Source organism: Stegastes partitus, unplaced genomic scaffold (assembly GCF_000690725.1).
Source record: "Stegastes partitus isolate 25-593 unplaced genomic scaffold, Stegastes_partitus-1.0.2 Scaffold507, whole genome shotgun sequence".
NCBI classification, from domain to species: Eukaryota; Metazoa; Chordata; class Actinopteri; family Pomacentridae; genus Stegastes; species Stegastes partitus.
This window is the reverse complement of record NW_007578238.1, coordinates 161,666-188,475: the sequence shown is the minus strand read 5'-3', so window position 1 is coordinate 188,475 and position 26,810 is coordinate 161,666. Positions and strand designations below refer to the sequence as shown.

Genomic DNA, 26,810 nt, shown 5'->3' with positions numbered 1-26,810 from the left:
GTGATCGAGACATTTTAACATCATTAAAATGCTTGCGAGAGAGGAAGTGTCTATCTACACAACCGGCATTCAATTTATTATTGAACATCTATTGATGATCCAGATAACTGTTATGGAGTCTGGGTAAACTATAGAACAAAGCTCAGGCCAATAGTAAAGGTTGTGCAGATGCCCAGCCAAGCACATCTGGACCACGTTCAAATATCTAATTTATTTCATCAGAAAAAGTTAAGAATGTAAGAAGTGAAAATCCTAGCAATAATCCTTGTAATCACAACTCAGCTCACAAAAATGGTCAAAGTGTTCCATTATAAGCCTCGAGTCCTTACCCTCAGTGTTGGTGAGCTGCTGTCGGAGAGTGTTGGCTGTGATGACCAGCATCCTCTGGATTCTCCAAAACAGTACCACATCATTGCACTCCAACTGGAGGAAGATGCAGGAACAGAATTCAATTTTGCACACAGTCACCTTGAATGATGTTTAGAAAAAGTTGGAAGACAAATTTGCTTACCTCAGAGTCAACAAAGTGTCTCTGGTAGTAGTAGAAACCTCTTTTGCACAGGCTGCAGTGGGACAATGCCTTCTGCAAAAAGTGTCGGCGGTACAGCTGATGCCATGTGTCCTTGATCTGGGTAAAAACGGAAGTATTTCAACAGCTAATTGATGGTCAGCATAATGCATCCTATTGCTGTTGGGTGGAAAACTGGTGAAAAATAAATAAACTGAGAAATAACAAGACACTTTTTACCATTGTCAGTCATTAGAGTCTGGACATATTTCTCCTAAGCTTTGTTTAGATAATCAGATGTTTTGATCTCACCAGCACTGGATCAACTTCTACCCCTCGTCCCTCCAGGTTCTTCCTGACTGTGGTGACCTCGTCATTGGCCAGGTAAGCTGTGTGGTCATCGTGCAGCTTCAGCAAGCGCTCCAGCTCGTTTTTTGTTTCATTACGGATGTGCTACAAGGTCACAGAAGAGTCAGTGAGCATTGTCTTCAAGATGGCACACAGCTATTTAGCTGCAGAGGAATATTTAATGTCTTGTGTGCTTGGATTTATAAGCTATGCCGAGATCTGCACTAATGTTGCAGCTGATGTTATACCATTGGTATCTAATAAGTATCCTTACAAGTTTTCCACCTCACAGTTTCAAAGGTAAAATCCCAACACCATCATGACCACGATTTCTGGGAAAACGCTGCAACTCTGACCTGATCTGGTGTACGGTTCTTCCAGTTCAGCCACCTCTGCTTCCAGTCAGGACCCACCATGTCTCTGATTACTGATTCAGCTACAGAAGGTGAGAAGCGCAAAAGACAAGGAGAAAAAAACAAAATAAGACTCTAATATTGTTATGAGTACAAGATTAGACAATCTTTTCTATCTAAAGTATTTCACTCAACATAGAAACAGAGCCTCTAACCCAGCAGCAATGCAGATAAACTAAAACTAGAAGACAGCACAAACTCATGACCACTTACAAGCTGATTAGAATAGGTTTGCGCCTGTGATGTCTATGAAAAGTAATTTGTTCTGTAGTTTTAGAGGATTCAGAGAATCAGACCTCACTGAGGTTTACGGCTGTGCTTGTCTCCTGGAGGAGAGAAAATGTGACACAGTGCTGGACAATTGCAGAAGGCACCTGAACTGTCTGCTACTTCCACACATTCCACTCACTAATGAAATCTTCAGGAAAAAAGAAGACTGACCGGTAGTCACATTTTATGTCATGATAATGTCTATGGAAATTAAACTTTATGTTGTTTTCAATATTCTTGTCTGTAAAGTTACAATAAATTACACTGTACTGTGTTAATGGTTTACTTTGTCAAATGATATCCACATCTGTAAAAGACTTGTTAAATACTGCAACATGTAGGTTATCACAAGTTCAGGACTGGGAGGTGAGTGACGCTGTATGAAGCTATCATGGATAACTTACTGTCTTTAAGGCGCGATTGCAAGGTTTCTTCCATGAACTGGATTGCTGCATCCCACTGTGGCTTGTCTGTGATGGAACGGTCTTCAAGAGCATTATGCTGGATCACCCTCTGACACAATCATACACAGGGCAAGGAAAAAAAATCACCTATTAGTTGAGCTGCAGTGTAATTGCATGGCATATTATTCCTGCACCTTATGAGTCATAAGTTAGAATCAATGCTTTTTGCAATAATGTTCTCAAGCCCAGTTTCTTTATGTTCATTGCACAGCTTCATGAAATAGTGTCTGCTTAGTAAAGTTCAGTCAACAAGTACATGTTCTCTCTGTATCCTTGCACCCTTTTGAGTGGATTTACTGTGTGTTTACCAGGCTGTCCATGGCCCTCTCATTCCACTTGTGCCTCTTGATGCTCTCATCCTTCACAGCCTCCTTTAGCTTGTCAAAAATGTCATCCTGGTCTTTGCCTTTGTATTCAGCCATGAAGCGGGCAAATTCTTCCTGCAGAGTCTCCCAGGCAACCTAACGGGAGCAAAGTATACAAAGTATAAGGAGGAACGAGGCCATTGCCATATTTAATATTCTTGTAAATTCTACAGTTTGTATCAATAGAGCTGAGCCAAACGTTGTAATTACATAGTAAAATGAAATTGGAGATAACACAATATGTGAGACATTAAAATGTCAAAACCTCATCTATGATACAAATTTAGAATTTCCTTTTCATCAGCAAAGGGTCAACAAAAAATAAATAAAAACCATACTTTATTTTAGTAATAATCAACATCTTATGTCAATGAATTATAATATGAGCAGTTGTGTAAAGTCAGACAGTCTGCTTTACCTCCAGTGCTTTGTGTGGGAGCTGCTTGTCGGTCCACTGCTTCAGCTTAATGTCTACAGTGGTGTTAAAGGTACCAGAGTCCATTGTTTGGGCAGCAGGCAGGTAGATGTTCTCGATTACATGAGTGGAAACACGTTCCCACAGCTTCTTCTGCAGAATAGCTTCCCTGCATTTCATTTCCAAAAAGAGATATATTATGATCTGTACCACAGTCTGTCGATGGTTATTTTAATCTCAGTTCTACATGTTCTAGTAACATGCTGATGGTGCAACAACTATCATCTTTACTTAGATGCATGTTAACACCTTTAAGATTTGGGTTATCGTTTTAAGTTATGGAAGAACCAAAACACTTATAGGTGACCGGGTGAGCTCAATTAAGTGACTCAGTGGGGAATAAAAATAATGATTGAAAAGGGATTATTCTTAGCTGAGGTGCTTCACTTGAGCAGTCACAACTACTGCAACTGCACAGCTATAAATTCCAACATAGCTGTACTATGACCCTGTTAGCAGCTAACAGCGTCCCCACTCTCACTCTTTCTCTCTATGGCAGCGTGACTATAGAACAAAACCCTGAGTCCCCCTGAGTGTTGAGTACCTGTGAGACCAGAGCAGTGTTGCACCTCTCACATTTATCATAAACACACGCTCATATTTCATTAGGCTCCCCTTTTGTTCAAGCTAGCACTCCTCACTGTCAATAAGCACTATCTCCAATAGTGCTGGCTGGCTGCAGGCTGGCTAACAGGGCCACCCTTGTTCCCATCCATGGGCCATTTATCAGAGTATTGATCGGAGAAAACTGATGGCACGCACACAGGGGACGGCCACAACACCATGCATACATCTCATTTAAGCAAGGTTTTCCTTACTGTAAGTGAGGTATGACTATATATACACAAGCAGGCAAATGTACAAAGAGAAAGATCTGCAGTTTGTTTGAAAAACAGCTTTGTACACGTGGCTGCTTGTGCGCTGGACGAGCTGCAAGTAAATGACTTAACTGTCTTTTGATAGTTAAGTCTTTTGAGGCAGACAACTTTACATTGCTCCATCCCCTCAAGGTGAAATCTTATTAGGACCAATACTCTAAATAGAAAACACTAACAATAATATTAGAGATAGCAACCAAATAGAATAAATGGATCAACAGATACTTGTTCATCATTAACTTACCAGTGCTGTGGGGTCACTTGACTCAAACTAATGACTTCATCCAGGATTTCATTTTTGGCTTTTTCATAGAGTTCATTCTGCAAAAACAGAAAATGACACCTGTAATGGCTGTATTATTACTATATGCCATTTTTATTGGGCAAATGCTTGTTTTTTTTCCAATCATGTGTTTTGTTTTTCTATAAATGGCATTTATGAAAACAGGGCCACCTATTAAGATTTTTTTCATTTATACATAGGTTTTTTCTCCAGTCATTATGGCAGAGTGACGTACATGTAACTGGACTAGTTTGTGTTCCTTACCCTGTCCAGCTCTCTCAAACGAGGGTAGTTGTTCTTCCACTCTGTCTCGAGGTTGAATCGCGAGGCTGGTGAGAAGAGGGACAGCGATAATGAATATTTGCTTTAAATAAATTTTCACAACATATAGATGAATAAATATTAAATTTTATAATTCGAATAAGTAAAAGTATAACTGAAAAATAAAGGTGATATCATCAGGCCTTGTTAGAAACTCAAGCTGGTCCCCAAATTCATTTACCCTGTCATGTGTCAGGAGCTCATTTTCATGCTTGGATGAATCTTATCCCTTACATGTTTCTATTGCTTTTTCACCTTTGATGTTACGCTCCATCAAACAGCAATTCTCTACAATCAACAGGCAATGACCATACAGACAGGGCCTGCTTTGTTTTCACTTGCTATGATATAAAGGCAGCTTTCAGGTTGCTAATGGTGTCTATCCTTTAATAACAGTGGGTGAGGACTTTGCACACTCACTCTCTTAACTGGTCCCTGAGGAGGTGAGGCGATGGGGCCAATCACACACTCTTTATCAAAAGTCAGAGTTTTAGCTCACACATATTCACACAGAGACACAGAGACAAGCACACTAAGCTTACTGCCCCTTTCCACAGCTCCCTATCCACAGTGGAGATTAGGCTAATTGCTGGTTTGTGGAGCCGTGGTGGCGCCAAGAATGGAGGATGGAAGCCGGCAGCGTGTGATTTGATGGGATATGGATCGATACACAACACAATGGGCCTATGGGAACTGCAGTCTCATGGCCATAAATCTCCTCTGCTGTTAGCAATGGGCTTGTGATTGTCTAGACTAATTGTAGTTGGAGGGCAGGACGGAGGGGGTGGAGAAGTGTGGCAGGGTGGGCTGAGGAATACCAATACAGGGAGACTGAAGAGTCAGTGGTGGAGGAGCACAATCACCTGCCTCTTTAACAGTTAATGGATAAAATCATACTACTATGTCCACTTGCACGATTAAAGCATGCATTGTACTGCAAGTCGATTTGGACATAAACAGAAAAACACAAGGAAAATGAATCAATGAGACCGCTCTGGGTGAAAGAATTGTCCTAAAAGTTCTGTCTTACCTTTGAAGACATCAGCTTGCTGCTCTACAGACTCCCTGACCATCTTCCAGAAGCAGTCAGAGACAGCCAGACTCAAGTTCTTCGTGGTCACCTGGTGGGCCTTCAGCATGCCATCCCTGGTTGCATGTAGAAATTATTTGTCAACTTTAAAATTGTTTATATGATGAAGTATGAAAGGTTGTTTTATATAGGGTATAACTTGCCTCAGTAATCTGGAGTTCTGGAAAAAGTCCTCCTCATAATCTTTGATGGAATCTATGCTTTCAGCACTGCTCCCTGGACACAAGTAGTGAGGAGAACAAACTAATTCAATACAGAACAATCACAATAATAATACTGAAATTTGTGTAACTATGTGAGATAGACAGTTAAAGTTACACAGGGCAATAACTTCCCTACAAAATTGTGTATGCAAACAACAATATGACAGAAAAATCACAAAGAATCATCATCATGTTTCCTGGTTACCACAAAAGGTCTCATTAAATACAGTCAGCAGAACCGGGACATGATTTTAATGTAAGTATTTATTGATTTCAAGTAAATGCAGCATGCTTTATTACTCAGAAACAGATGTTACCTTTTCCTGTCACTACAGCAAAGTAGCCCAGGGCTTTCATGGGAAACAGTTTGCCTTCCACTATTTGCTGGATCTGAAAGAGAAGATGGTGAAGGATGGACTCAGAGTCTTCACAAGCACTGACTCGCTGAGAGACCATCCTGAAAGGATTGAGCTCCCTCTTGTGGGGTAAATTGCAAATAGTTTCACTTACAGTGGCCACCACTTCAGTGACGGTTTGAAGAAATGTGCAAATGCAGTTTTCAACTTTAGGATAATTTTCTTTTGTCTTCCATTCAACTGAGAATTGTAGTGATTATACAATAGTGAAGCTGCTACTGATTTCACCTTGCAAGTCTGTCAACGTGAGTGATCATAGAAAAATGTAGTCCTGAAGACACCTACTGTATCAGGACCTGCCACCAAGGCAGTGTTAGAAGTGCTTTGGCAGGTCGTATATGTTTGTGGTCAGATTTGTGGTTTATCTCAGTCAATGCTGTAGAGTGCCCAAGAATTACATATGTTGTGCTTTGTCACTATAAAAATAAATCTTAAGATAGATCAGGACAGATTTTGTGAATACCATAGTCAACCAACAGTGCTGTAACTATGCAAGACACAGTTGGGAAATTTTACAGGTGTGTAGTTGAGATAAAAATAAACACCAAGTTTAAAGATGGGTGTGGCTCAACCCACAAGTTTCAAGTAATGACGAAGTTTATTACGTAAGAATGAATGACAATAATAAAGACATTTGTAGACAGATCTTTGCATTCATCACAAGAATTGTTATAAAATAGGTGAATAGATGCCAAACCATTAATAGTGAGTTTGACCCTTTACACATACACAACATTTTTGTAAGATTTTTGGGGCAGTCACATGTTCTTACTCTGCTTGGGCTGGCCAGGTTCTTCTCAGCCAAATCCACTTTGGTCAGTACAAAGATGGTCCTCTTCCCCTGAGGGTCCATCTGGCTAACCAAGTCTGTGACAATGCTCCGCTCTGCATCAACGCTGCCATCTGGACGAAGAGAAACATACTCAGTCCTGTTACAGATCATCTCCCTGCTCGCTGTGATACCTGCTGGCTTTATGAATGATTGTTGTACATGGGAATGTGTGCTCATGACTCACCCTGAATACAGAGGATGATTGCGTTGGGGTTTTGCATGTAGGCCTTACTGATGCTGAAGATGGTTTCCTTAGTGTCTGATGCCATGCCTGCAGTAACCGTCTGCAAAAGACACACATCAAGGAAGTTTTTAAACACTGCTAAATCACAGGCATGTCCTTTGTAAGCAATGGTAAATCTATAAATGGTTAGCTCATAAGTAGGAAAGCTTATGTATCTTTCTTGCTGCTATCTTTCCTTGTTTATCGAGATGGGTAAGATGGGTAAAGTAAGGTGGAATCTAAGTAAGGTGGGACCTGCACCCTGTGCTTCTGTTGAGGTGGTCTAAGATAATTAAGTAACAAAAAACACATGTTCACACATTACAGTAAAGAATCCAGCACACAGTCAAAGGAATATGAAAACAATCCCACGCTAAACAATTTAAGAATGTATACTTACACTGATTACTCCTGGTAGGTCAACAAGTACCATCCTCTGGATGCCAGGGCCTTTGACACTCAAGGATATTGTCTAACGTGCAAAACACAAACATGATTATTTCTACAGAAAATTACCAAATGAAACCAGCAAATAACAGCTTTATAAGCAATCTGAATGGAGGCACTATGTCCTACCTCACAGCTGACTGTCTGCCCCTCCTTCACACTCTTCCTCATCCTCAGCTCAATCTCATGCCTCAGAGCAGCAAGCTGCAGGGCACAGGAAGAAAGAACACATAAACTGGTGTGAAGAGGCAACTGGGTTCAAGGTGTAATGCATATTACATGGATGAATGAATGACTTTGTGACTCACATCCTCCTCCTTGGTAAGATCGAACTCTCGGCCACTGTCCTTGAACAGGGCCACATGGTGGGGGCCTTCGCTTAGTGTTACCTGCAGGAAGAAGAGCACACATGTATTTAAAGTTAATTAAAACTGGATTAATACTGGGCTACTTTACAATTCCAAAATACTTTAATCTCGCTGTCATTTTATGACTATGCCATGACAACAAATTTGGCATTTTGTGTAGCTTGAATGTATGTGTGAATCTTTGTTTTTCTGTCCTTTTAAAAAAAAAAAAAAAAAAAAAGGCTGCACAATCAGTAGCCACTGTGAATCCACAAACCTTCACAGGAGACCGTGTCATCATTTCTCCTGAGCCCCTGGGAAAGATCCTGGCCTGGGCTATCATCTCGAGCACACTGGTCTTTCCAGCACTTTGATCCCCAACCACAACCACCTGAAGCACAAGAGGAAAAAGTGAGTGAGACCACAGACACAGCACACACATAGATTAATAGAGGACAAAAATGACAAAAAGAGGGCAGCTAAACCCAACGGCATGAGATCTGTGGAAATGGAAACAGGACATATTACGTGATCAGGGTCAATGTAATATAAGAGTAATGCTAGAAATTTAGTCTAGAAATTAAAAATAAATAAATAAATGAAAAAAAAAAACTTTTCAACATAAGTATGTTCCTTGAAAACTTGTGAAAAGCAAAAGCAAATGCAAAAGACTAAATGACATCATCTTAAACAAGTGGAGAGGAAACAGTTCAATAAAATTGTTTCGTAATGAAAATATACCTTCCATGAGAAAAATAACTACATTTTCTGCTTACTCTGGGTAAGTGGTCCTGGGTGTTATAGTTGGCGTCGTAGTCAGACAAGATGTCCAGGACTTCAGAATACAGGTCAATAAGGGATTTCTATAGGAGGAGACACAGTGGAAATTTATATCAGTGATATGCAGCTTTGCATTGCAATTAGTTGTCATGATCAAAGAAGGAAAAACAAAGGAGAAAAAAAATAAACTTATGCGGCAGTGTTTCAAGCAGTCTACAAAAAATCGCTGTCCCCTGCCACTCAGCATGGAGGAGAGCTTTAGGAAAGTATTCTTAGATGTGTAATGTTCATATTTGATAAAGCAACCTCAAGTAAAGCAAAATCCACACAAGGGAAAAGAGAGAAATTTAAAAATTGTATTTGTGTCTGTCACTGTGTTTAGTGGAGTTGTTTACCTTCACTTTCCTTTGGTGAATCCCCTTATCATCTTTTTGCAGCACCACTTTCCTTAATTCTTTGTTTTCCTTCTCCAGTCTCTCCAGCATGCGCTGATACTTTAACTAAGGGATAAACAGTAGCATCCCATCAACAATTAGCACCTGTAACACTGTAAACACAAGGCTTTTCTCCAAAACTCACTAGTAGTATTTGATGTAGTTGTACAACTAAAGGATTTTTGAGATGAACAATTATCCATTTGACTTTCATGCCATTTGGATCACAACCTACCTGGGTACGGAGGAGTTCTTCTTGAAGCTGGTCTATCTTTTCTTTGTCTGATGACTAAAGGTCATAGTAGAATCAATGAAAAAGAACAGCAACATGTTGAATTAATGCTTCCTTTCTGTTTCGAAAATAAATGCTCCCAGTTACTCTTTCAGTAAAGTTTCACAAGAATAAAATCCCACCAGCACCACAAAGGTTTGTGCACACTGTATCACAGAGAGAACCAAATTTGAGAGTCACGTTAATGCATAAAGAGAGGAACAAAATTTTCAGGCAGACATTTCTCATTCGAGTATTACTCAGCTTTGATCAACAAGCTATGATTCACAAACAGGCACAAATCACAGAGTGAGCCCAGTAAAATCTCGCTGAATTAAAACACAAAATCATTTAGTCGTGACAGCTTGCTTTTTCATGATTGAGACCTGATTGTAGATTTTACACAACTGCAACATGTTTGTTAGGATGAGAGGCAGAACAGGAAGCAGAAGACACAGCAGACATGAACAAATGGGACTGGCAGCACCAGAAAAGGAATTTAACAGACAGACACACCAAACTACTTCATCAAAAACTATTTCTATACTAGACAACAAGGACAATAGATGTGCTTTTAGATACCAACTAGCACTGTGTCGAAAAGGTGTATCAAACAGTTGTGATTATTTGTTATAAAGAGGCTTATTTGGGCGCTACAAACCAGCTCTACCTGGCTGTTGATGAAGCAATAATCTTTTTTAATAAAAGTTAGGTCCAGTCATGGCAGTCTCAAAAAGTGCAGCTCACACCATGCAGCATGTTGCCACTCCACTCCATGCCGTGCTTCCGTACATTAATGAAGTACTGCTGATGAGTATCCAGCCATTTGCGTTAGAGAATGAGTCTGAGCTCGTCGGCATTTTTCTAGACTAAGCTATGAAGGTCCATGCATGCCCCTCCTACAGCGCACTGGCAGACCAAATCTTAGCACATTTTGACAGACTACGGGGTGATACGTGGAGACTACTGTTGGGTACTGACGGGGATAAACGAAAACAGATTGATAGTCTAGTTCATCTGTAGATTAAAATAATTTTTAAATGTTACAAAACGTATCTAAAAGCCCTGACACATTGGCTTAAGTAGAGGGCAAAACACGCACCCGTGTAAAATAGAATGAATTCCAATGAAATAGCAATCCAACAAATACTTTAAAATACTAGTTGGTTTAAATGTGTTTCATTTGGTTTTAAAATCCTGTTGCTATTTTCTACACAGTAGATATGGTTGAACAAAAATGGATAATTAAAGGCGTAACAAAGACTGTATTTGTTGCATGGCCACAAAGCGGCTAATAGAATTCAAATAAAATATACAGCTGTGAACAAGTCTATGTTATACATTGTCTTTACACACGCTTGTGAAGACCATGTAGTCTTGAGTTTCCAATGACTCCTACGACTCTTAATTTTCTGTCATGAAAACATCGACACATGTGCATTTCTTTTTCCACAACAAAACAACTGTGCATTTTGATTCTTTCATAGATTTATTAAAGGTCTTCTAGAAATATGACAAAATCTGCTGGGTCAAAAATATGCCAATATTTCCTTAAATGTCCCTTGGTCATTTTCACCCTAAGTAGATGCTTTGTTTGTATCTTTGCCACTCCTCTTGATAGAATTGGTGCAGTTCAACTAAATTTGGTGGCTTTCTGACAAACGTGTCTTCAGCACAGTGCACAGACTCTCAGTGGGGTTTAAGTCAAGACATTTTATGTAGGTCAGTCTAAAACTTAATTCTTCAGCCACATTTTTACTATCTTCAATGTGTGCTCCAGGTCCATGTCTTGTTGGAACACCCAACTACATCCAAGACCCAAACTTCTGGCTGAGGATTTCAGGCTTTTCTCAAGTTGCTATATGTATATTTTTGACCAAGTTGATTTTGTCATTTTTCCAGAAGACTCTATGAAAGAGCCAAAATGCATGACTGCTTCTTGTGAAGCATGTGTTCAATGATTCTATCATAAAAAGCTAAGAGTTGGAGTGATTGGAAACTCCAGACTGCCATGATATACATGGTCTTCATGAGTGTATGTAAGCTATTGTTCACAACTGAATACGTATAGTCTGCTCCTATGCGCTAATCTTTATGGAGCCACTGGTAGGATAGGGCAAATCTAAGTGGGGTGGGACCTTCACCTTGCGTTTCTGTTGAGGGGGGCTGGGGTTCGGAGGTGGACTGGGAACAGGCTCTGGCGGTGGGGGACGCGCACTATTGGCAGCAGCGGCCCGCCGGACTTCTTCCTCGTGCCGCTGGATCTGCTGCTGAATAAGAATGAGCTCCCCAAGCAGACCCTGCTGGGGCACGTCATAGTGAGAGAGAGGTGGGAGGAGCAACAAAAACAACAACCGGCCACTGGACTAGTCAGTCTCACAGGCGAGTGCTGCGCCCCAACACAGGGCTACAACAGAGGAAACATGACCTGCGTCTCATTCGCTGGCACCGGTGTCGTTTCGGCTGGAGAATCATAATTTAGTCAAGGCTTATGTTTGAAAGGTCTTTGGCTTTGGTAATCTTGCCACCATCATCAGTGCAACGCAACAAAGTCAGTCTCTCGTAAACACTGACAGGAGATGCTAAACCTTGCTAGACTGAAGGCAGAAGAGGCAACTAATACCACAACCAGTGCCTCTCAGCGAGTGGCAACAACAGTGATTCTGTTGTTTTTCCTCACCACCATGCACCAGTGTGGGACAATGACTATAAGTTCACCATGATTCCAACAACACTTTAACGGAAGGGCATGTTTTGACAGTATAAAATGCTAGAATACAGTAGAAATTCTGGTTTCATGGTAGCTGTAAAATGACCAAGCCCAAAATTCTGACCACAGTGCTTTAATGTGCTGCAACACAATTGGTCTGATGGTGCTGAAGATGATTATAAAAAAGCAAAGCAAGCATAGGGTACTGATCTAATGGGATGAAGCACAAAGCATACTGAATAGCAGGTGAAATCTGCCTTAGTTCAGGGGTCCCCAACATGACGTCTTAGTCAAATCTTGTGCTGGGTTTGCTTTTTCACTCTGTGAAATGTGCATATAATACCTGGTAAATGTAACATGAAGAGAAATATCAACTTGTAAAAGTCATGTTGTGTTCATGTTGGAGACCATGATTGCAGACTAAAAGCAGGAAATAGGAAAGGAATGTCGTTTTTTTAAATGCATCTCTTTTTAAATGTCAAACCATCAAATCATTTTCCTCTGTTTAAACTTTGTAAAATGTTAAAACACACAAAAAACATTGAAATATAGAAAATAGAGACACTGAAACCACTATGGACAAAACACCAGATGAACAAGAAAGAGAAAGGACAACAGAAAAAAAAACAAATGCACATTTGAAGTGCTTCGTCAGAGAAAGTTACATAATGTGAACCCATAAGAAAAAGGTTGTGTCCATGAATGAGACTTCTGGGGGGAAAAAATAGGAAGCATGATAAGCAGTAAGGCAAAGGTAAAGTAAATTGTCACACACTTATCAGTGTGTGTAAACTCCCAGGTTGGACGGAGACGTTTCTCACTACAGTATTGCCAAAGGAACTAAAACATTTATCAGTACTATAGGCTGGTGTAAAACTTAATAATAATTAAGTTAAACAACCTATATGATCTTTGCTGCCAGATCTCTAAAACTCTGGGAATCAGTGCATTTAAAAATAATGTCACTTGAACAATACAAAATCATATTAACATGTTGATTCAGTTGACTACAGTTCCTGGCACTGAAGTGAAAAGCATCCAAGCTGCAGGCAGGAGCTGAGTGAGGCCGAGCTGTGATGGCGTAGAGAGCATGAACGCTAAGAAGTGTCAACAGGTTAGGAAACTTGCCTTTTTGTACTGCTTGTCACTGGCATCATGTGCTGCTGCAGTAGAAGAATCTGTGGCTTTTAGTTGAGGATCGCCTGAAGTTTCTACCAGAGGAGACAAAACACCCAACAATAAGGTCACTAATGAAAACGCATCAAGGCGACTGCATGCTGAATATAATGAGGCTCAGGAGACAATACTGCCTATAGCTTTCAAATAAAGCATGCCTGTGATTAGAGGAGTAAAGACCAGTGTGATTAAAATTCAAATGTTTGGAAAATGTTGCACCAATACATGAACATATGTAGGATATATTCAAAACACATTAAACAAAATAAGTTAATACATTTTTTTCCCCCTAACCACTAAAAATATCATCAAAATATGGTATTCTTTGAGCAAATTTAGAAACATAAAATCAAGATTCATCATCTCTAGGAGTGTTGACAGAAAATGGAAATGTGGTAGATGGTTCAGTTTAGGTAAATGTTTGGACACCCATGACAGAGACTTTGACTTATGTACTTTCATAGGACAACATGGTTACAGTTAATGTAGGTATCCAAATAAATACTAAGACACACAAATAAAAAAATAATTTAAGAATTGACATCTTTAAGCATGTTAATTTAAAACACTCATACTCAAAGGTCCACAGGTACCCTATAAAAAAGTGTCTGACTTAAACTTTTATGATGGGAATTACCATGCTGTTATTGCCATGCACAAAGCAAAGTCTTCTTAGTCGTATAAATGAGGCAGATGTTTACAGAGAGAGAGTAAGTACATTGAATATAAAAATATATACTAAAACACTATATGTAAAAACTTGTAATTGTAACAGAAAAGTATTACATACATAATAGTACTTACAAAACAGTACATAACTAAGAGTGCAGGGACACGCCTGTGCTGTTTTGATGACTCACAGCAGAGGTGTGGTCCCGTTTGGCCTGGAAAGCTTTTGTATAAATGACTTTAGAAGACTAGCTACCACTGTGCATTACCTTCATAGCCTTAAACTGTTTTACGTTTATTTATTACTGTTAAATTAATCTATATCACATATTTGGCATCATTTATAAATAAAAACTGGTATACATTTGCATATGGCAAGCATTTAGAAGTGAAACAGATGTCCTTAGTCAGCTGTATTTCATGTGCATTTTCCAAACATTTGAGTGCCAACAGCTAAAGCCAAAAATAGATCGCCTCAAAGATTAGCGATGAGAATGTCATTGAAGAAAGCAGAAACCCATAGAGGTCAGGTGAGAGAAAGGGTAGAAGTCAAAGGAAGCAAAAACCACACTGGTAGGACACAGTACAGCCAAGGACAGTCAGGTTAAAGAAAGTAAAAAGGGAAGAGGGGGACAAAGTACAGGCAAACAATGAATCTGCAGCTCCAGATCCTTTGCACAACGTTCTCTTTTACTGCATTTGTGTTATGAAATAAAGTAGGGAATCGTCACCATTCAAGTTCTTTTAGGGTGTTGAGTGACTTCAGAAAAGAGGGAGAGAAATCTAAAAAGAAAGGCTTTTCCTGAGTCAGGTAAACAGATGTCAGCCACATACTGGCTGCAAAAATAGGCATAGTCCCCTGCATACTCCAACATGAGACCTTTAAACCCTCTGAATGTCCTACATTTAACTGAATAATGAATCTGCATGAACCATGAACAACGCCATTGTTGACAACAGTGCTGGTCTGCAAACTGGTAGCCAAGGCCTCAGGAAGATGCTCTGCTACCACCAAACCATGGCGATGTGTTGGCACAACAGTGGTCAAACAGCGACAGGAAGAAAAGAGGGGCAGCGCTACTGAGTGCAGGGTTTACACACCTAACAACAGATGCAGACCAGAAGCTCCTTTGACTTCACTACCCAAACTCACACCTGTGAAGAACGTGGAGGAGGACAGGAGGGTGGGGGAGGAGGAGAAAGGAAGAACAACACAAGATAAAAATCATAAAAGACAGAAGCAGAGGGATGATGGTCAATGCAGGGACTCAGCTACATGGTGTGTATTAATACGAAGCCGCTGCTGTGGCAGAGCGTCGAGCAAAGTAGTTGCTGATTAGGAACTGGTAAAAGAGATGAGTACACCCTCAGCAGTAGCCAAGTGCTCTATGAGCCCAAAATGGCATATTTTGTCATGGCAGCCAATCCAGAGTTTATTTAAACGGCATTTCATTGAATGCCAAGAGATTTGTAGGAAGAATGCAATATTTATTAGACTAGTCTCTACATGGGCTTTCAGAGGAAAATAAAAGTAATGAATTCTTTCATCTTTTCAGGAACAGGCTTGTACTGTGGCAAGATGAATTATCATAGACAATACAAAGCATTTTTGATGTTAGTGTTTGAAATATATATAATGATATAATGAACATGACAATATTTAATTTGACATCAGTCCACAGTACACTTGCTCCCCTCTGAATAAACCCTTTGTAGAACCCTTTAAAAAAAAACACAACAGGCAGAAAGGCTGTAGCAGAAAAGCAGCAACTTACAAAATGAAACAAGCTACGTGTTTTGTCACAACTCTAAGTCTGTACTATCTTATTCTGTTAAGGTCACATCGAAGTAGGACAGACCAAAATACAGTACACAGAGCATGATACCATACACAGAGCTTGATAAGATACATGGAGTATGATACGGGGACAATGGTGGAAGCCAATTAAAATGTGGCAAGCAGTTTTTCTCTTCAGTTCAAACCTGGACTAGACACTCTAACGTCTGCACATGCTGCTTTTGTTAATATGCAGTAACTTTACAAAGGCATAGCTGATACTTTGTGCACTCACCAGAGGAGAGGAGGCTTTTAAGGAACGTGAAGTTTTCTCCTATTTTGTCCATGTCAGGTAGTAGTTTGACAATTTCTTCTATCTCTGGTAGAGCTTTGGCCAGTTTATCTGCAGATAAATTTACAAGTGGAGAAGACAGTGGTGAGTTACATCTCATGATGCAGTAAGAGGAAGACAATGTCATTAGTGTTAAAACACTTACCGAGGTCAATCTGCTCACTTAGTTCCCAGACAAAGTCAGGAATGACCCAGTTGTATTCACTAAAATCAGGCAGCATGTCCTTCCACTCCTCATAGGTCTGCAAATAAAATGAAAAGCCTTTGTCACTTTTCTGTGAATGAAAGTGTCATCAAAGCTAGAACAACATGCCAATGCATTAGAATGACTAATGGAGAAGTTCCTGAGAACAAATCCTGTTGCACTTGACCAAATGAACAAAACTAGAATGGCTGGTAACTCTTAATATTCAATACTCAAATACTTCAAATACTCAAAACTGACCTTCTTGGCTGTGTACCCTCCTCCGACTGCTGAGCCCAGCAGGATGTATCTGAGCTTTAACAGTCGAGCAGCGAGACGGGCCACCCAGAAGTTGCGCTGCTGCTGGTAGCCACGGCCTCCTGAACCTGGGGGAGGCTTGGGTGGCCGCATGGGCAGCCGAGACATAGAGGTAAAATAGCGGGCTGCTGTGCGATGAGGAGGTCGCTGAGGGTTGGCGTTTCCCGAGTAGCGGTGATGGATGGCACGGGACAGAGGGTGCAGCTTCTGCAGCGGTACCCGAAATCGCACCCCCATGTTGGTGGAGACCAGGTTCCTGCAGGCCATGCTGTGGTGACAAAGACATTAAACAACACATTACACAAGCTCAACTTCCTCATGTGCCGATGTAATCTCAAAGGAAGTTTCTAGTCATCACCCCTCTTTATCACTGATTATACATGTACTGTCCAACTAGTAAAATAAAATGTAACTTTGTTCCCAAGAGGAACAATATTTTGTTGCCACAGGAAGCAGCAACACACATGCAAAGTGGAGATGGTAGTTGTTTCTTATTCACTGACACTCCGATGCCCAAGCTTCAGTGAATGCAACAGTGGTGTCCCAGTGCAAGTAAAAGCAGCATTAGACCACCATAACGGTTGTGCATAGCAGCAGCACGTTGTGTGTCCCATCTATAAACATCACAGAGAGTGCAAAAGACACAGTTTGTGATTTTAGTTGATGGAGGCGCACACAGACTTGTTGCTTCCAACTGTTTTATAGAAGTCTTTCCTTTTAGTTCAATAAATACCTTCAGCATCAGACAGCAGTAGAAACCATACAAGAGTCTCTAAAGCGAGAGAGGTGTGCGCAGTTAGCAATAATTATAAAATTAATTTTGGGAGATAGGATCAATCAGGATATACTAGTAAATAACACTGTGTACTTTTCTTCAGCTGAGACAGGTGAGCTGTCACACAGAGAGACAGTTTATCAGCTGCATTTGTTACACAGTCCTGAGCTCCATCACAGCTGCATATTATTTTACTGTTATAGTCTGTTCTGTTTGCTAAAATCACATTATTTTACCAAAATATCAAGTTTTATTATTGGGGACTTTGTGCCATTTTACTGCTGTATATTTGCAACAGTGACATTATTGTGTGTATTATTGAGGTGACCTCTTGAATCAGTAAAGGAATTAACAAAATACAGCAATGTAGCGTAACAATTACAACACAATCTATTGCATCGTAAGAGGCTGTATATATAATACACTAAATAAATCATCATAAAAAATGGACAGAATATTCAGTATTAAAATCATAAATATTATTTGGTGATTTTGAACAGGGGCTCCTCCTAATAACTAACCTGTATTGGTCTATGCACATTAGATAATTAGTAGGTTTAAGACAAAATGTATAATAGAATTTCCGTATTCACCTAGTTTTTAACAAGATTCTGTACAGCTACTGTATAATATAATTCCTAAAATATCGTTTTGGATTTTGATTCTGGTGTGCAGCCCCATGATTGTCAGTGAGCCCATCTTGGCAACCATATGACAGTTTATGGAGGCACCCCTGAAGGGTAAAAATAAAAGGCAACTTTAACGTTACCTAACACGTTCAAATTCATCATATTAAGGAGCCAAAAATGTATTACTATCAAGTGCTTAGCTAAACACAAATTACGGTGAATAAAATACAAGTCATGTCAGACCATTGTGTGCTGTCAACCAAGTCTCTGCTAACACCAGACTGTCGTGGTCAGACAGTCAAAAACACTAACACCCGGGTTAGCTAGCTAGCTAGTCAGTTAGCTGGCTAACCAACGTCAACCTCCACAACAGCAGCACCCCATGATAACCATGTCAATGACGGATTGTGGATTAATGTTATGCACCAATTAGCCATAATATATTTTTTAAACTGTCTTTTCGTCTAGCGGCTCAGCTAACGTTATTTAGCCGGAGCTAGCCTGCCTGTCCTCAGCTGTCAGAAGGAGCAGCTACATATGGTTCCCTCACAGCACAGCTAGCACCGACCAACCGTTACCTCCGGTAAATGGAGACTCACCAGGCGGCTTTGCTCCCGACACGCAGCATGGTGCCGTTAACAGCGGCTAAACGTAAATCTCTGTCAAATTCACTCTTCAGGCACAGTTTAATTCATCTTTCCAAATGGTACACATTTGCTTGCCTGTTCTGGCAGCTAACTAGCTCGTTAGCTAACAAGGACACAGCCAGAATGACAGTCCACTTCCTGTGAACGGTACCACCTCAAAATTAGCCCTGACGAAAAAAAATAAGCAGTGAATTGGTTCCTATGTAGTACGTTTTTTTTAAAAGACGTTCTTTATCCCACTGACTACAGCACGATAGCTTCTCAGATGCTACCCTCTGAGTCAGGATGTTGACATCCACGATAATTCCCACCACTGTTCGGTGTTTGCCCCCTTTAGCTGTAACACCTCCGCTGCAGCACCAGCTTAAGCCTCTGATCGTGCAGCTGTCAGGTTCAGAGGTCCACCATCAGCCCTGCGCACTGAACCCTGCAAGACTTGTACATCTGTGTGCACATTAAAACTGTGTAGGAGGAGATATGAGCTTTAAATGTTGGACAAATATAGGATAACATTTTGTGAAATGACTTGAACCACTATTTGTAAGATCATCAGATAGTATTTTAATTAGTCAGATTAACCTCCATAACAGTTGCACTATAGGGGTTTAGCCTTTATATTTATTATGGTAAGGTAAAGTGGTCTTATTTGTATTTTTGTGGGGGTTTGAGCACTGATATTTGGGTTAATAAGGTAAATTGACATCACGGATAACACTGTGGGGTCTTGGCCTCAATATTTGGGCTCGTTGTGATTCATGGCATCAGCCTTCATTTTCACAGGAAAGTACTTTGGCTCAAAAGCTGTTGCTTTAAATGTAATATATAAATAGCAAGGACTTGACTTACTGTAATGCATATAAAATAAAATAAAAACTAACTTTCTATCATCTGTGCCGTAGATTTCTGTCACCAATTGTGTGAAATCCTCTCAAGCAGTTGTAGAAACTTTGCAGATTTATGAGTTCATGAGGTGGTAGAAAAGTAGGCAGTACACTGAGGGCTACTTGTCAGCTGTACTCTTACATGTAAATGAGCAAACTGATAACAGGTTTGATAAAGATGGTGATTTGAATAAGCAGGTACAATTCAGACCTATTAAGAACTAACTGCAGTTGATGACTCACAGACACCCGGTTACATGCTGAAAATGTGACTACAGTCAGTGTGACCTCAGCTGAACTGCTGCACATCATTGTTATTTAGATCAACAACAAAGTTGACAGCGTCACACAGGAAAATCCAAAGATCCACACATTTATGATCTGTGGATGTCACTCGTTTTCAGAAACTAAAACATTTAAAATACTACCACAACGCTACTCAGTGAGCAATGTTCTGCTGGTAACTTGACGTGCAGCCATATTTATCAAAGGTAAACAATGGCTGCAAGTTGACTGAATTCAACAGGCCGTGTCATCTGAATGCTTCTTCAAAGGAAAGATCCCACTCAAGGAAATCTGACTGAGTGTAGAACCTTAAATCTCTTTTCATTTTAGGTTTTAATTTACTATATTTTAAAATGTTTATGATTTCTTCCAGATTCACGTTACATCATTTTCAGTGTGGTTTCAGACTTTTGGACCTTTACTATATGTCCCAACAAGGGGGACGGTTCTTCCAAAGTCCACATTTTTTTTTGTTTTAATGCATCAGAAAAGGGCAATAGGGCACGTCATGTTTAAACGAGATATATGATGCCTGAAATGGGAACACAAGCTGTATAATCTTGTAGCCCTCAGTTTTCCACAATCCTTCATGTGCTGCTGATGTTTACATTTAGATTATTCCTTTTAGCTTGTTAGGTATTCTGTGAACACCTATTTATGTTACTGCACTAGTTTCAATTGTGTAAACTCCATAAATATACTGGTGCTACATATTGGTTACTTAAGGCTTAATCACTAAACATATAATGAAGTTTCTGTAGTTCTTGCAGCATTGTGGAATCCCATTTATGTCCAACAGAACAGAAACAAATTGTGTACAGACCAGTAGACGGCTGCTTTGAGAACATTTATTGAAAAGAAAGAAATCAAGATAAATCTGAAATACAATCCTCAGGGAAAATGAAATTAAAATAAATACAAAATAAATTATAAAGTACAAAAATTTTCCAAAAAATTTACATCTCTGCCGATAAAAAAGAAAAAACATATAGCCCAGGCGAGCCTCTTGCTGCGGTGTGGGAGCTGCAGAAAACAAGCACGCCAAATAAACCCCAAAGAGTTGACAAACAGATGGACTGTAATAAAAGGTTTTAGCAACAGTATATTTTCATTCAGTTTGGGTCTCAAATTGTATTTTATTCCTCTCTTCATTACAAATAGACACGGTTCCCTGAGGAAACAACACCCACATGAGTCTTTATTTACTCAGTGGCAGATTCAATCCAAATGTCATTCGATGGTTCGTTTCAAATACATGACGTGAATAAGAGGTCGATACTAACTGAATAGTCAGTATGTGATGTACCTGTATAAGAGCATCGAGGTTTCAGCATATAATGCTCTGCTTTGACACAGCTGTGTTACAATAAAAGGCAAAACTGTAGCATAGAAGAGAAGCAATAGTAGTATTTACACTTTTTAAATTAATCTTTCTGTATCAAGGTGCACAGTTAGGACACAGCTGAGACTGAATCTTTTTGCTCCTAGCAGCAATATAATCACTTCTACAATAGATCGCTGATATTGAACAGCAATGCACATTCTGCTTGCCAATTACATTTTAACATTACATGGATGCAAAAAAAAAAAAGAGTTTAAAAAAAAAGATCTACACATAAAGTAAAATACAAACATTGGATGATCAGAAAGAAAAGATTGTCAGATGTTGCTTAAATTCTGAAAGCGCAGAGCGGAGGCGCAAAACACACTGCCGCTAAATTCCCTTCTTGTGTCAGATTCTCAGATTAGTACAAAGTACTGAGGCAAAAGAAAAGAAAACCAAAAGCAGACAGACAGATGTACTTTAGGAAACTTAAGAGACAAACTGCAGAGACAAAACTGTTCCATTTAGGATGGCTAAAGTTCAACTTCATTCGAACTCTAAAATAGACATTTGCTGCATTTTGTTTACCCGAGACAAAGCAAATACTGATGCACAAGTCCCGATCATACTTTGCAATAACTGATTCAAAACATGAAATAAATGCCCAGGATTGATGCCCACAAAAGAAAGATCCAAGATAAAGCAACTCCATAACAAAAGTGAAAGTACAAATAAAGCCCAACAGACAGTACAAATCAAAAGTAGACAACTGATTGTACACAGTACCAAAAAAGTGGAAAAAGACACACCAGCCCTTTGATAATTAAAAAAAAAAAAAATTATAACTAAATATTTTTTGACTTTTATGCACACGTTAGAAATGTACATCTCATATATACAGATAAAATCCAACCTCTAATAATATTATTATCACCCCTTAAAGTCCACCTCTGCTATGTCAAATCAATTGACAGAACTGGCTACAGGCTAAAATTAAACTTTTCTTTCATTCTCCCTCTACAACCAGTACAAGTGTGATGAAAAGTCTTTGGAAATAAAATCAATAACTGTAGTATTGCATTGCATTAAATTTTGTTCTTTACACAACATTCAATCTTAGCCTCAGTAGGTATCCAGAGAAAAAAGCAAAAATAAAAATACCACTGAATAACTCAAAAGCAGAGAAACTGGCATGGTTTTTTATGACCAGTGTTTGGGCACATCAGCAGCGTCGTTTAAATCCAACAGGAATAAGTTTTGATGACATACTGGATGAGAATCACTCTGCAAAGTGGCACAAAACTGTCAAGTTTGAACCACGTTTTGCACTTCTCATCTGTACACATCATCATCACCACATCCTTCTAACGCTGACAGTTTACCCACAACATAATAATAAACAATGCATCCATGGAAACTGTGGTTACATGTTAACTCATCTTGAAAACAACATGGAGCTCACTTTTCCTATGAATGTGAAATGTTACTACATATATCTCAACAGACAATGGCTTTTAGCAACTGAGCGAATCTTGGTGTAACTAATATGATATTGGTATTACAAGAAATGTGCTGCGATTTTGTTTCTATATTGTGAATAATGAATAGTCAACGGACGAGATAAATGCAATGCCGTGTGACATACATGACAGAGTGTCAGAAAGTACAGCGCTGTTACTGGATGTCTGAGACGTTGTTTGCTTAATTTTTCCAGGAGGACAGCAACATTACATTTAGTGTGACATTCTTTTGACATGGCGTCACACAACCACTCATAAGGACTCGGAAAATACTGAAACTACACGATTCATGAAAGGTAGACTGCTATGCAAAGTATACACTTACACTGATACTGGTAATCTGTTGCATGTGAGTCGCAATCTTTGTTTTAAGGTGACACTTCACTGGAAATCTTTCTTTTTAAACACCATCAGCTTTAAATGTGGTTTTAAAAAGTTTGCAATTTCTCTATTTTAATGGCTGAAATTGAAAATAAAAGCTCTTCAAAGTCCTATCTTGGAGTATAACCTGCTTCTCCGGTGTACTGCTTCATTTCCTCAGTATGTCACTATGGAGTCTGACTGAATTTCCGCCATCAGGTTTCGTGAAGGATAAAGCTACAAACTTTAGAGCTACATTCAAAGTCTAGTGAGTCTAATGAGTGAGTGTAAAAGAATCGGTTTCCAGGAGCATCACTTTAAATGTCAAAGAAAGAGCAATGAACATAAAATATAGCCCTTAACTCTCTATGCAGGTAGTCTATGTGTAATACATGGATACAGCTGTGTAATCAGCATACAGTTTATGCCGGCTGTGCTGTTACATGGATGCTTTGAAATAGCCGTTAGTGGCACGTCGATGAGATGCACAATTTTTTGCCTTAATTTACTTGGTATCACACTTATAATCAGTCTTCCATAGGAAGAAATCTTCTTTAAAAAAGGACATTTACTAAGTACTTCTAGATTTCTGCAGCCAATCTCTAGGGAGTTTGAAGATGTAGGACGCTTTGATTCATATGGTCTCATGCATGTGGTTAAGTGTCCAAGACAACCTGCCAGATGCATGCTGTTTCTGGTACAGATTTTTCTTGTAGTACAGTGATGGCAATGTAAATGTAGCTTAATTCTACAGTAATGATGTATATTTGTAGTAATAGTTCTAGTATTGCAACCATCAAGTCTTCCGAACACGGCGACAGGGTGCTGGCTTCATGCAAGTCTTTGTATGTTGTCTGCTGACAGGACATGGCTCATAGATGCAAACACAAGGTTAAGGGTTTGTAGCTACGTTCACAGCCCATGAGCATACAAAGCCCATTACATACTAGAAAACATATTGTGACAGATGAAAAGTACAGACACGTCTGAGGCAGAGCAAGTGAGGCAAAGCAGCATGGACTGAGGGAAGGTGCAAGAGGGAAGGTCACGCTGGTATTAGCATGTGATGCTAACACTTACCATGATAGAGTAATATGTTAGCATGCTATGTTAGCATTAATGTCAAAGTACAAAATACTGTTATGGTTGACAAGTATTCAGTCATTAATTTAGGGGGATCCTGGTATTATACAATAAAATTGTCACAGAGAGAAAAACATATCTGAGTTCATGATGAGATATCATCTCTCTTTTGTTCTTTTTTTTGTATTTCTATCCACCCATATCTTTGTTAAAATCCCTGCAGTTCAACTCAGACCCAATGGACACCTTGCCACAAGTCCCAGCCTGCACAAGTACATCCATCTTCCTCACTGTTCTCTTTAAGTCCTTTACTTTGAATTTTACATGCCAGGTCCTACATGTTTTTGAAAGCTGTGACTAAATTATGAGGAAAAAGCCACCTTTTTTGTTGTTGATCTGTTTTGATTTATGTATTTTGTGATTAAGTCATGCAATTTTAAAAATCCACTTACCCTAAACCTTCCTTGCCTAATTGCAACCTAAAAAAATAATATTTTTCTACATTTCATTGGATTTCAATAAAAGTCTCCAAGGACAACAGTATGATTTTAAAACTAATAGTGCAATTTTCAAGCCCTATACATAATGTAGACATATTTCGATTTATTTTCTTTACTTTTTCAAATGTGTAATCTGCCTTCGACAGTCAATAGGATATGCATATATATGCATATACAAACTTGAAAACAATATTGACTGCAGCTATTCTAAGACTCCAAACTAACAACTGACTGAATGTTGGTCTCAAATGAGTAATTTCATTCATTTCTGGGAATCATTGTGACCTTTAAACTCCTTTTTGTTTACATGTCTATGCTCTCTGATGAGGGGTCGCCAGGTGGTTAAGCTCCCACATGAAAACGTTCCTATGTATATGTACATTAGCTGTATAAGACCACTACACAGTAGCAATAGGACTCACACCAGCTATGGCCTGCGAACACCTGCTGAGAAGCACAGAGTGGAATTTTGATGCTTCTTGCGGCTGTATGATCAAATCCATCCCCACATTTTTACATCCATCAACAGAATATCCCAGCTCTACGTGCTTTGCTTCCATCACCTTTCTCAAACTCTTACACACTCGTTCATTATCAATCAATCCTTGTACGCACGTTTTCAGAGCCAGTCAAATTGAGTTGACCTTTGGAAGGCCAACGTACAACCCTTCTTCATTCTATTTTATCCTATACGTACTTCTCCATCGTCTGTCAGTGCTCTCTGAAAGAATTGCAGAGGCCATTTTACTCGAAAATCTAGAACTGCGGTAGCTAATGAAACCTGAAGACCTTGTAAATTATAAAAGTAATTACTTCTTGCATTCAAACAACTTTGATCCGATAGATACATGAGAGGATAGCGCTGAAGTGTAGTGGGACTTGGGCTCTCTTTTACACCTCCGTTCACACAGACAAAGTGAGGGGACGTTAAACCTGTATTGGCAGTCGACTTGAAAGGGTCAATGCACAAATTTGACCTGGTTTATCAGCCCTCCTCCCAGCCTAAGCCCAATGCTGCTCAGCTTTGGGGACCAGACATTGCAATTGAGGATGGGATTTAAACATGATGGTAATAATGCTTAAAAGACATTTCATGACATGCAAATGAAACCTGAGCACGTGCGATGGGGTGAGCCAGAGAGAGAAGAGTACTGAAACAACTAAACCTTAATTGTATTTGGTACTTGTGTGTAATCTTATGGTTTCTGCAGTAATATTGCAATATTGCAGTACTAGACGCAAGAATAGTGAAGACAAGCAATTATCTGGTGACGCTTCCATTTAAATAAGGGTATTTACTAAACACACCTCGTATGCATGTCTCCTGTATGAAAAGTGGAGATTGGATAGTAGTGGGAGCTGTGGGGGTGCTAGGAGTTGATTATGATCTGATAGTCAGAGCCATTTTCTGGGCGTGGCTTGGCTTCGGTGGTGGTGGTCGGCTTTGGAGGCCAGTCTGGATCCACACTGAGCTCCTGGGCCAGATGCATGTAGCGAGCTTTGGGCGCCATCTTGCGTGGGCAGCAGATCCGGGACAGACACTTGTACGCTCGCAGGTCAATGACTCCCTGAAAACATCACGGCATCAAAGACAAACAAATGAATGAAACCAAAATGTCACATGAAGGAAGAAAGAGGAGAGACAAAAGACTCCGTGAAAAGGTGTCATGCTTTGTCCCGATTTTCTAACCCACTTTTGCTAACAAATCAGTCGCATGCTACTCCAACTATATCATGCATAATATTGAATTGAATAAGCACCATTGGATTCGCAATACGCAGGCATATTTCTTTACAATAGTTAACTGCAAAAGTTTGCATGCATGCAAGTCATTCAAAAGAAAATTCAGCATGATAATAGTTTAAAGGAGTTGGCAATAGACAGTTTAACAACTGAGCCTACTCCTTAAAAACAAGCTCATGGAGTCAAAGATCAAACAAACCAAGGATTCCACAGCAGATCTTCACAAAATAATAATTAAAAAAAAAAAAGAATTAAAATTTGATCAATTAACCCTTCAATGACAAAGACATTTAAGTGTCGACTGCATCGGCTTCAAACATGTCGTACGTGACGGAAAATCTAAAAGCTAGCAGGGAAGCTAACAGGTAAGGGCAGCAAACAGAGCTCATTAGGGCTGACAGACTGGAATTGGAGGTACAGTAGACGAGGGGAAGAAGAATGGGAAGCAATGGGAGATATCCAAGGCTTGGAAATGGTTTTCTAACAGTGACTTACTGTAGCTGATAGA

General features: G+C 39.6%; 2 protein-coding genes across 5 annotated transcripts in view; both read right to left on the bottom strand.

Moving 5' to 3' along the window:
* The window catches only part of opa1 (OPA1 mitochondrial dynamin like GTPase), a 39,689-nt gene extending 20,960 nt beyond the window's left edge, over positions 1 to 18,729 (bottom strand). Inside the window, exons 1-28 of one of the 4 annotated variants that reach the window (XM_008287558.1) lie at positions 18,558 to 18,729; positions 16,498 to 16,822; positions 16,198 to 16,294; positions 15,996 to 16,103; positions 15,025 to 15,078; positions 13,207 to 13,289; positions 11,513 to 11,668; positions 9,333 to 9,386; positions 9,059 to 9,163; positions 8,660 to 8,746; positions 8,161 to 8,274; positions 7,845 to 7,925; positions 7,666 to 7,740; positions 7,490 to 7,561; positions 7,051 to 7,150; positions 6,807 to 6,937; positions 5,936 to 6,008; positions 5,559 to 5,631; positions 5,356 to 5,471; positions 4,269 to 4,333; positions 3,966 to 4,042; positions 2,787 to 2,952; positions 2,312 to 2,464; positions 1,944 to 2,052; positions 1,213 to 1,292; positions 821 to 961; positions 512 to 628; positions 330 to 423 (exon numbers count right to left, since the gene is read on the bottom strand). In XM_008287558.1, the coding sequence (XP_008285780.1) occupies positions 330 to 423; positions 512 to 628; positions 821 to 961; positions 1,213 to 1,292; positions 1,944 to 2,052; positions 2,312 to 2,464; positions 2,787 to 2,952; positions 3,966 to 4,042; positions 4,269 to 4,333; positions 5,356 to 5,471; positions 5,559 to 5,631; positions 5,936 to 6,008; positions 6,807 to 6,937; positions 7,051 to 7,150; positions 7,490 to 7,561; positions 7,666 to 7,740; positions 7,845 to 7,925; positions 8,161 to 8,274; positions 8,660 to 8,746; positions 9,059 to 9,163; positions 9,333 to 9,386; positions 11,513 to 11,668; positions 13,207 to 13,289; positions 15,025 to 15,078; positions 15,996 to 16,103; positions 16,198 to 16,294; positions 16,498 to 16,822; positions 18,558 to 18,586 (2,935 nt within the window). In that variant the 5' untranslated portion in view covers positions 18,587 to 18,729. The remainder of the gene's footprint in view (positions 1 to 329; positions 424 to 511; positions 629 to 820; positions 962 to 1,212; positions 1,293 to 1,943; positions 2,053 to 2,311; positions 2,465 to 2,786; positions 2,953 to 3,965; positions 4,043 to 4,268; positions 4,334 to 5,355; positions 5,472 to 5,558; positions 5,632 to 5,935; positions 6,009 to 6,806; positions 6,938 to 7,050; positions 7,151 to 7,489; positions 7,562 to 7,665; positions 7,741 to 7,844; positions 7,926 to 8,160; positions 8,275 to 8,659; positions 8,747 to 9,058; positions 9,164 to 9,332; positions 9,387 to 11,512; positions 11,669 to 13,206; positions 13,290 to 15,024; positions 15,079 to 15,995; positions 16,104 to 16,197; positions 16,295 to 16,497; positions 16,823 to 18,557) is intronic. The other 3 variants (XM_008287560.1, XM_008287559.1, XM_008287561.1) reach the window with 3 other exon arrangements.
* Positions 18,730 to 20,602: 1,873 nt separating this feature from the next.
* The window catches only part of atp13a3 (ATPase 13A3), a 42,937-nt gene continuing 36,729 nt past the window's right edge, over positions 20,603 to 26,810 (bottom strand). The window contains exon 34 of the mRNA XM_008287557.1: positions 20,603 to 26,126. Within this exon, the coding sequence (XP_008285779.1) occupies positions 25,929 to 26,126 (198 nt within the window). The 3' untranslated portion in view covers positions 20,603 to 25,928. The remainder of the gene's footprint in view (positions 26,127 to 26,810) is intronic.